Source organism: Echinops telfairi, unplaced genomic scaffold (assembly GCF_000313985.2).
Source record: "Echinops telfairi isolate 266 unplaced genomic scaffold, ASM31398v2 ScPeMD7_7469;HRSCAF=8507_1, whole genome shotgun sequence".
In the NCBI taxonomy this organism is placed as follows: domain Eukaryota; kingdom Metazoa; phylum Chordata; class Mammalia; order Afrosoricida; family Tenrecidae; genus Echinops; species Echinops telfairi.
The window spans coordinates 149,624,037-149,634,596 of record NW_022111373.1 but is presented as its reverse complement, the minus strand read 5'-3'; the positions used below and the strand labels follow the sequence as shown (position 1 = coordinate 149,634,596).

Sequence of the window (10,560 nt, the reverse complement as noted above, 5' to 3'; positions counted from 1 at the left end):
CACAGCCCTCCGTGCACACAGCCCTCCTGTGCACACAGCCCTCCGTGCACACAGCCCTCCTGTGCACACAGCCCTCCATGCACAATAGAACCAGACACCTCCTGGCCCTGCGCCGCCCTCACAACTGTTCTCAGGTTTGAGCCCACTGATGCAGCCACTCCATCTTCTTGTGGGTCTTTTGTTGCTCCCCCTCTACTTCACTGAGCATGAGGTCCTTCTCCAGGGACTGGTCTCCCCTGATGACGTGTCCGAAGTACGTGAGATGACGTCTCGGCATCTCCCTTTCTAAGGAGCGCTTAGCTGCACTTCTTCCAAGACAGACGTGTCTGTCCTCCTGACAGTCCACGGTACTTCCCATAGTCTTCACCAGCACCACAACTCAAATACTTCAATTCGACTCTGGGCTTCCTTATTCCAGATCCAACCCTCACCACATATGACGTGATAGCAAATACCACGTTTGGGGGCAGGTGCACCTCAGTCCTCAAAAGTAACATCCTTGCTTTTCAGCGCTTTAAAGAAGTGCTTATTGTCCTCATTTAGCCTGATGCTCAACTCATCACAAGCTGGCCCCAGGCATCTTTGCTCTGGCCTCTCCATCCTTCTGACATTTGGAGCACGGCCTTACATCCTGGTTCCAGAGTGTTGAGGTTCTGAACCTTCCAGTCCCACCTGGAGATCCACGTCATCGTCCTGTTTCTCTTCGTGGGCATGGTTATAAGTCAAGTCCTGAGCAAATGATATGCCCTTTTAAGAAAGCCAATAAAATAACTGGCCCAAGCATAAGCATGACTATGAGGATGGTGCATGACCGGTGTTTCGTTCTGTCGTGCACAGGGGGCTATGGGCCAGAACCAACGCAGCGGTCCCTGACGACAATGACAAAATCTAGATGTACAAAGCAATGGCACTTGGGTGGAGACTCCAGCTACAAACCCCTCTGCATGACTGACACATAGGCTGTCGCTGCTCACCGCCATGGTGGCCCCACCGTGACACACGGTAACTGTCTCTTGGCTGTAATGTTGACGGACAATATCACCAGGCCTTTTCTTCCACTGAATGGGTTTGAAAGGCCAACTTTTAGGTTAGCAACTAAGGGCAAACCTAAGGTGGTGGTGGGTGTTGTTAGTTGCCATCACGTCGATCCCAATGCACAGGCGCAAACCCGCTGCCACCGAGCCAATTCACAGCAGCCCCACAGTGTGCGCAACAGAAGCGGTAAGAGCGTGTGTGCGAGTAATCTCTCAGCAGCAGTACGTGAAGGAGTCTGGGAGGCCAGGGCTCCTGTGGAGGAACCTTCACGTTCGTGGATTGGAGATGCGTCCCACTCACATTCTCCTAAGTAAGAATTACTCCCCACAATGTCGCCCCATAATGCCAGTTTTAAGGTGCTACTTGCAAGCACATGGCTGCTACTATATACCCTTGAAAGTCAACTGCCTAAAGGCTATCTGCCATCAAAGCAATCAGACCCTATTGTCTATCCCACCCCAAGTAGGGCCCACTCCCTTCTGATAAGGATCATAAATTGTTCCCCTGGTAAAGAGCTCAAAGATACCTAAGGTCAAGCCAGCTCAGACAACCAAGGTTAAGCTGCCATACTGACTCTAGAGCCCACCCATCTTGTCATGTATGAGCGTTCCTGTCACATGTATGCCCCTAGTACAGTCCCTTCCTGTTATGTATGTGCTTACTGTGGATTGCATGCCCCAGATTATATAAGCTCGTGAGATACCATTACAGCCTCTCTACTTGAAGCTGGTTCCTAAAGCAATCGTGGAGGTGAGCCTTTGAATGCTTTATCTTGTCTTACGTCTCTTTAACTTAGCCCTCAATTACACAACCACCCCTTGGACCCAGTCAGTTGTGGAGAGGCTGGCCCCCAACACTACAGAGGTTTTCAAGACTGTAAATCATTATAGAGGGACACAGCCTCATCTTTCTCCCGAGGAGCAGCTGGTGGGTTTGAACCACCAACCTTGGAATGAGCAGTCCAATGTCAAACCCTCTGTGCCACCAGGGCTCCTTGACCATGAGTAAGAGTGAGCCCAACCCCCGGTTCTTCACCAGCATCAACACAAAGATCAGAAAGAAGGAATCCCACGAAGGGTGGAATGTTTCTAGTCTCTGAACAGCTAAGACGATGGTTATCTGAAAAATGGTTTCGTTCCTTCTGGGAAAAACGAAACACGCAAAGAAAGGGATCACTGCATGTGGTTTTTCCTAACCACCAGCGGTTTCTTCCAGGAATTTTGTTCCTAAAAGGGGGGACCATCAGCTTCTGTTTCGATAACCCTTTTCTCTTGCCATTTGTTTTATTCCCAAATGACCGTCATACGCTAAGTCGAGGTAGACCCAGCCATGAAAGGAGCCCTGATATGCAACAAGTGCAGGACCTGCTGGCGGGCACAGAGGGCAGTGACGTCGTGACTGGCTAACAGAATTCAACATCGCACATGTACAGGCTACAAGGTGACAAGGGCTCGTCCCCTTCTAGCTGTGTCTCAGACCTTGAAACATGACTGAGCAAAGCAGCCCTGCCCATCAGCAGCTTTTGAGCCCTGTCCCTGGTGCCTCTGAGGCAGGTGCTGGCTGCTGCCTGCTGCTTCTTCCTCTGGGCAGAGAACAGAGAGTAACTACCAGCGACTGCTCATCTGTACCCAATGTGGGGTGGGGGCTCACAGTTCAGGGGTCTCAGGAAAACGCCAGACGTGGACTGTGGTGAGTGCTGCCCAGCGACACACACAAACCACCTCACTGAACAGTACATGTGCACAGTGCTGACGTGGCCAGTACTTGGTCACACAGTCACAAGCCAGAGCAGACATTCACGGCAGGACCTTGGCTGCCCTGTGTGGACAGCCCTGGAGGTGACCACACCTCCACCCACCCGGGAAGCACCAGGAGTCCTGGCAGTTAGAGCCAATGGGCACTGCTGCCCGACTGGAAACCAGTTCCAGGTAGTTCCTGCCCCACAGAACCCAGAGAATGGGCCTAAGAGTCAGATGTTGAACAGTCCAATACAGTCAGCAGTTCAAACCCACCATCCACTCCAAGGGAGAGAAATGAGGCTGACTGCTCCCATAGAGATGTGTAGCCTCAGAAGCCCACAGGAGCAGTTTTGTTGTCCTATCGGCGGCTCTGAGTCTGAATCAACTTGATGGCACTCGGCTTTGGCTCTCAAAAAGGAACCCTGGTGGCACAGTGATTAAGTGCTCCACTGCGAACCCAAGGGTCACAGCCGTGAGCCTACCAGCCCCTTACAGAAGAAAAGACGAGGCCGTCAGCCTGGTCTCCACAAGCTGTCCCCAGAAACGTTCGGTCCGGCTCTTTGATATCATTACATCTTCTTTCTGCTGCAACTACCGTGCATTCAGAAGCAAGTTTCATTCTCTTTTGACCCCCCTTAGTCTTTTCTTTCTTTTAATGGCTTCTGCTTTCTCATGCAGGCTATGCTTGAAGCCCTTGCACAGATCATCAGGGCTCCTGTCATCAGGGTTTGACGCGTCATCTGTTCTCGACGTGTCCCTAAATTGGGTTCTCGTGCACTTGTGTTAATTTCCTGCAGCTTCAACCTGGTCTCAATAAGAGCAACTGGTGGTCTTTTCCAGCCGGGCTGGCCTCGTTCTGGCTGCCGACATGGAGCTCCGCCGTCCCCTCCTCCTCAGAAGAGTCCATCTGGAGACGTGCACACGTACAGGCACCGTCTGTGCTGCTGCGAAAAAGCATGTGCTACAAACAAGTCGTTGGTTTTGCAAAGTCCCACCGTGTGATCTCCAGACTCGTTTCTAACTCCAAGAGCCTATTTCACAACTACTGTGCCTGCATGTTTCCAACTTTTGCTTTCCACAAGCAGCAATCATCAATACATCTTGACGGCATGTTTGATCCATTTCAGACTGAAGATGTTGGTGGAATTCTCCATTTCTGCATCACTGGCTGTTGTGGTGGTGGCGTGATTTGAACAGTCATGCTGATTGGACTTCCTTGATGCAAACAGAGATCCGATCACAGGATCGCACTTGAAGACTGACCCTTTCTGAATCTGTCGTTCTCAAGCTGGCCGATACCATTCCATTTCAGCTCACTGACTCATGGAGTGTCGGTGACAACCTCCCACCGTCCTCGATTCATGCTTCACATGCCCACACCAATTACTCATGGAGGCTCGCAGCTGTGTCTTCTTGTGAGCGGTGCCCCATCAGCAAACGAACGTCCCGAAGGCTTTACTCCGCGGCCGTGTCATCGTGGTCGACTCTACTTGGAGAAGGCAGCTCTTCCTCAGTCGTGCGTCCGGTGGTGCCTTCCGACCTGAGGGGCTCATCTCTGCCAACGCCTCTGGCTGCTGTCTGTGAGGTTTTTAGCTTCTGATGAGGATTCAATGCTGTTCATAGGTTCTCAATGCTAATCCTTTAGATGTGGGCAGCCTATTCCTTCTACGTCATCTGTCCTAAGTCTGGAAGCTCTGCTGAACCCTGTCCACCTGGGTGGCCCTGCTGGTGTCTAAAAACCAGTGTCCCCCTTTTCAGCACCTGGCACCAGCCTGACAGGCGCAAGGAGGCTGGCTTTGTTGGGCTAACTGAGCATGAAGCACTTAGAGAACCCAGTCGCTTTGACGGGTGCTTTGCCAAAACACCCTGCATGGTCTGAAAGCCTCGGAGTTGTTCTGCAGGTCCCGGTGGTCCGGCTAGATTGTTGGAGCTGAGGCAGGAAGAAGAGGGGGCAGCACGCATGTGCACTTTCCTTTTCTGTACAATAAAGACCGTTTCAGCAAGTACTGGCTCTGCCAAGGCTGCTGTGGTCTCAGTCAGGGCCTCTGAGGAAGGAGGGAGGGCGAGCTTGGTGAAGCAGCAATAAGTCACAACCGCCGCCCCATCAGCTCCCCAGGCCAGCACAGGGTGGGGCTGCCCCAGCAGGGCGTCCGTCTCAGCACGGCGCTCTCTTTTCGACGGTGTCCCAGGAGTCTGGTACAGCTGTGCGTGCACATCCTCTGTGCAGGAGGGTGCTCCCACAGTGCTCGGAAACGTCACTGGGAGACCGGGATGTAGGAAACGCACCAGCCCCCACCCACAGCTCGGGTCCTTCCCTCTCTCACGGGCAGCGGCTGCACTGCCAGGGTCTCACGATGTCACTCGAGGGGTGGTGGAGTCAGTGGGGGAATGCTGTTATCTTTCAGCTCCATTTTCCATGAACTCTTTGAAGGAACTTCACATGTAACCTGCAGTACACTTTTCTTAACAATCATATCTACATGGCATAATGTCCTGCCTCACAGCATCCACATTGCACCCTGCCCTGTCTCAGCATCCCAATCACATGCCGTCCTGTCCCGCGGAGTGTACCATCAATGTTAAGTGACCTCCGTGACTCTACTCAGTTGTTTGTCCCATCAGCCAACCTGGGGTAAATTTAAAGTAGTCCATGTCCTAAAAATGCAGGGGAACTTACCCGAACGCAGTTCAGAGAGCAGGAAAGGTGAGTGAAAGGAGGTGGGGCCCAGGAGGAGGTGGGAGGAGAGCTGCTGCGCTGAGGGGACTGCAGCCGAGGCCCAGAGAGGACTGTGTCAGCAATGCTGGGTGTGCAGTGAGTGCTGCTGTGTAAACTTTCGCAGAAAACACGATGGAATGGTTCAGAAGAGAAAGCAAACAGAGGGGTACCATCAGCTGGGGGGGGGGCAGCCCACCCACCACCTCCCCCGCAGCCACATGAGGCCGGGTGGACCTGCAGCTTTGAACACTCAAGCTGGAAGCTGAGACATCTCCCAGAAGCAAGCAATCCACACGAGGAGGCTTTCAAAGCCTGACATGCAGTCTTTATCAAACCAGCAAACTGAGATCCAATTCCACAGGTAAGGAATAAGGGGCTCAGTGTTTTGGGTACTGTGGGTGGGCCATGGGGCCGGGGCCGGGTGCTGGGCCCAGGAAGCACATACTCACCATCTGAGGAACTCCGAAGATGACCACGTTGGAGAACTGGGAGAAGGAGACCTAGGGGGAGGGAGCAACACGCAGCTCAGCTCCCGGCGGCCCCATAGGGCGCCGCCACATCCCACCCTGCCAGGCAGTGCACCCACAGAACTGCACTTCATGGGGGTGGTGGGGCAGGGGGGAGTGGCAAGGGCTAGGTAGGGAAGTAGGTCACCAAGCCTCTCTTCTGAGGCACCCCTGTGTGGTCCACCTACCCAAAGCCAACAGATGACACCTGGAGCCCCTTCAACGATAGGTCCCAGAGCTCTCCCCGCAGTGACATCAACCCATGAGGGACATTCAGGCGGGCGTCTGCAGAGCCTGCCCTGTCCAAGCAGAGCTGCTTGGCCAACCCACCGTCACCCTGGTTTCCTATGCCGAGCCATCCTTAGGTGCTAGCCCCACCACCACCACCCCAGGTGAAAGGGCACCCCGCTGGTCTCTAGTTGGAAAGCAGGGGTGAAGGGCCTCCTGGTCAGAACTTTGACACTGAACCTCAGTCTGATTTGCTCCTAAGAGAGGCCATTCTGTGTGCAAGGTGTGAAACACAACACAAGCGTACTCGAGAGAGGTTTTATGTGCATTGACAGCCACGTGACGACGGGAAGATCTTGCTTAAGAGAGCGTGCTCTATGGAGCATTCTAGAGGTGAAATCACAGGGTTGGTTTCAGAGTTCAAGTAAACTTGGGATGTACCGTGTACTTTATGAGGATAGGAAGTGGGCGGGCTCTTTCCTCCCACCGTCCTTCACTCCGCTCTGTCTCTAAATACACTCACACATATACATCCAAACATGCACACGTGTATGCACACACACAGACATGCATGAGCACACAGGCACACGCATACAGCCTGCAGAAGCAGACACCCTCACTCTATCGGGGATGAAGGAGAGATGCACATGTGCACAGATTTATATTTATACACACACATGCGTGCACTTATACATGTGCACCTACAGGCACCCGTGTGTGCATACACAAGCACACACACACCACTAGCCCATGCACTGCCCTCACGCTGATTGTGGCTCAGAGCAACCCTACAGGACAGGGTAGAACTGCCCCTGTGGGTTTCCAGATGAACTCTTACAGGAGCAGAAAGGCCCGCCTTCTCCTGCTGAGCGGCTGCTGGCTTTGAACTATTGGGGCTCCTTGCCCTCTTTAGATGAACAGTAAGGGTTCCAGAAGGAGTCCCCAGAACCACCCTGCCTCCCACCAACCTACCTTCCACAGGTCTGAAATGTGAAATGTGGCAGAGGTTCGCACGCCTTCTCGCCAGGCGCGGTATCGGGAGAACCAAACCAGCCAGGGGTTGAGCTCATAGCCGACGGCAGGGAGGCCAGCCTTAGCTGCAGCGACCACCTGCGAAGAGAGCTCTTCAGTGGCCAGAGGGGGAGACCTCGTCTCACATACCATGCACAGGTTGTCAGGAGAGCCCAGTCCCTGGAGGACATCATGCTTGGGAAAGTGAAGGGACATCATGCTTGGGAAAGTGGAGGGGCAGCAAAAAGAGGAAGACCCTTGACCAGCTGGACAAGCAGGTGCTCCATGATGAGAGCACTCATCAGGATAAGGCAGGAGCGGGCCTGTTTTTGTTCTGTTGTGCACAAAGCACTAACCCTGAGATCAGCAGCTCAAAATCACCAGCTGCTCTAGAGAGGCTTTCTACTCCTATGACAATTAACAGCAGTGTTTCCCAGAGTGGACGATTCTGCCCCCTGGGGGCTGGTGCTGGAACAGTCCAGGGGGCTGCAGAGGTAGATGCCCTCAACTCTATCCTGGATGAAGGAGAGGCCAGGCCCTGGGGGGCTGCAGACGCTGGCTGCGTTCTATGCTGGATGACAGGTAAATCACAACATTGTTAACGGCCAGGGGGGTGCTGAGTAGTTTCCTTTTTTCCTGGAAGGGGTGGTGGGCCTGGTCAACATCTCGACCTGGAGGCCAGGCCCTGGTGACCACCTGGTGCACACCCTGACCTGGAGCCATGGCCTGAGATTAATGTAGAGGAAAGCAGGCACTGGGAGCTGCCTGCCCACCTGCAGAACTGCGATTTCCACCCCGACTGTGCCTCCCAAATCAGAGGGACAGCAAGGTCTGGGGGCTCACCAGGCGCCCGTCGCCACTGCCGATGTCCACCAGGGTCCCACGCCGACCGCGCAGCATGCGCACAACATTGTCCACCTGCCGTGGCGTTGCGGGGACGAAAGGCAGGCACACCGACCGCAGGGCAGGCGCCAGAAAGGGGACAGCTACTGCGTACACGGCCGCCAGCGTCCCCCCAACAAGCCCAGTCAGGAGGAGCCCCCAGCGCCGCTCCTTCAAGCTCACAGGGGGGCAGTCTTCTCCCTGGGGGGCTCCCTGAGGGGTACCTAAGGCAGAAGGAGAGAAACAGTGAAGGTGCAGATGGGAACTCCGAGTGACTCCTGCTTCCCCCCAAAACCCCAAACTGCACCCAGGCGACCCCGTGGGGCAGGGGACCACCCGTGGAGTTCCCAGGCTCGGAGCGTCTATGGGGAGGGCAGGACGGCCTGAGGGCCGTGACTTTTCACCAGAGCAGACTGGGACACCTTTGTCTCGAGCAGCCTGGGGCCTTCCGTCCGGTGAGCAGCCAAGGCCTAGGCCTGTGCCAAGCTGGCTGCCACCCAGCACTGCTGTGGTGTCCAGCAGCGCCCAATGCCAGGGACAAGCTTGTTGGGGAGAAACACATGGACACTAACCGCACTCAAAACCCAAACTCACAGCCCTGGGGTCGATTCTGGCTCAACTCGGTCATATACAGAATCCCCGAGGCTGTCGATCCTGATGGGAGCAGACAGCCTCATCTCCTGAGGGGCAGCTGGTGGGTTTGAACCATCAACCTGAGCAGCCCAAGGCCCACTCAACAGCACCACCAGGGCCCCACCAACACTACCGGAAGCCTCATCTTTGCCAACCTGTGGCTGTTTCCTCAGGAGAAAGACCAGGCTGCCGACTCCTACAAGGATGGACAGCCTCAGAAATTCACAGGGGCAGTTCCTCCATGTCCCACAGGGCCACTCTGGTGGGCAGTGGCTCGATTGGTTGTCTCCACCTCCAGGGCTCGGCCACAGAGAAAACCATGGGTAAGCTGTGGCCCAAGGGTCAGCAGTGCACACTCCCCATGTGAAGACCACATCTGCATAACCCGCACACCAGTCAGCTCAGAGCACTGGTCACTGATCACTGGCCAGCTTCAGCAGACGGAAGGGCCGTGCACCCAGCCAGGCAGCACACAGGCTGACACAGCCGCTACAGCAAGTCTGCTTCCCCCAAACCTCAGAGTGGGGAGTGGGGGGTGGGGGGTGGGAATGGAGAGAGCTACAAAGCCAGCCCTGAACCAAACTGAGTAACTGCTTCAATGCTCTCCTGAGTGCCCAGTTAAGCCCACATATCCGATGGAGACTCCATAAGGTTGGGGGGCTCCCCAAAGCCCACACCTGGAGATGTGTCCTTTGAGCACTCTCAGGGAACCTCAAGCATCCAGAAGCATTTGACCAATGAACACCTGGTTCTGAGCAAAGTGCCTTCTGCCAGGCCAAGGAGCAACAACTCACAGGCTCAGGGGAGTCACCACCACCTGACACTGGTTCAAGGCCTCTAGATGAGACGGATTGACACCGTGAGTGCATCAATGGGCTCAGGCACAGGAACAATCATTGTGAGCCTCGCATGGGACTGGGCAGTGTTCTCTTCTGCTCCACATGGATTTCTGTGAGGTGAGACCAACTGGACAGCACCCAACCACAGCAGAGGCCAGTGCAGCGTCAGACAAGCTCGCAGGGCTCTTATCCAAGTTCACGCCAACGCGAAGCGGCCCAGGAAGATGGTGGTTTCTGTGCTAGTGTTAACTGTCACATGGCACAGCCTGAGCAAGTGGGGCAAGACAGAACAACTAAGTGCAGTCTGTACTTGCGTACGATGCTGGTTGAAAAACCAGCCCGGATACCTTAAAAGAATGTGCTTTTCTGTACCTCAGGAAATCATTCTCAGCTAGCCTCCTTATTTATGTTCCTTTGATTTTTAGAACGTACTGGTAGTGGAAGGAGCCCTGGTGGTATAGTGATTATGAATTGGTCGGCAGTTCGAAACCACCAGCCGCTCCGAGAATATGGTCTTCCTACTCCTGTCAACAGTCTTGGAAACCCACAGGGCAGCTCTGCCCTGCTCTGGGGGGGAGCTCTGCGTGGGCATCGACCCCGTGGCAGTGAGGTTTTGGCAGGCGCCCTGGTGATGCAGTGGTTAGGTGCTAGGCTAACGGAAACGGAAAGGTCGGTGGTTCAGACCCACCGGCGTCCTGGAGAGGTACGCTGCGGCAGGCAGTCTGCTCTCATGAAGATTTACAGTCCGTCCATTCTACTGCGTCCTGTAGACCCAGGGCCCTATTAAACCGGCATCGTACTGTATGAAGCCAAAACCAAACGCCCAACTGCCATGCCGACTCCTAGCGAGTCTGCGCGGTAGAACCGAGCTGGCCCTGTGGGTTTCCCACACAGGCAGCCTCATCTTTCTCCCTCAGGAAGGCTGGGAGGTTCCAGCCGCTGAGCTCGTGGTGAGCACTCCACGGGGGGGG

At 54.8% G+C, this 10,560-nt stretch overlaps 1 protein-coding gene across 3 annotated transcripts in view; it reads right to left on the bottom strand.

The window, feature by feature from the left end:
* ATPSCKMT (ATP synthase c subunit lysine N-methyltransferase) overlaps positions 1-10,560 on the bottom strand; it is a 15,122-nt gene that overhangs the window by 3,900 nt on the left and 662 nt on the right. For 2 of the 3 annotated variants that reach the window (XM_045285158.1, XM_004698415.2), the window contains 3 exons: positions 8,079-8,341; positions 7,197-7,334; positions 5,940-5,990 (listed from right to left, as the gene is read on the bottom strand). In XM_045285158.1, the coding sequence (XP_045141093.1) occupies positions 5,940-5,990; positions 7,197-7,334; positions 8,079-8,341 (452 nt within the window). Of the gene's footprint in view, positions 1-5,451; positions 5,606-5,939; positions 5,991-7,196; positions 7,335-8,078; positions 8,342-10,560 lie in introns of all 3 variants that reach the window. The other variant, XR_006679581.1, reaches the window with a different exon arrangement.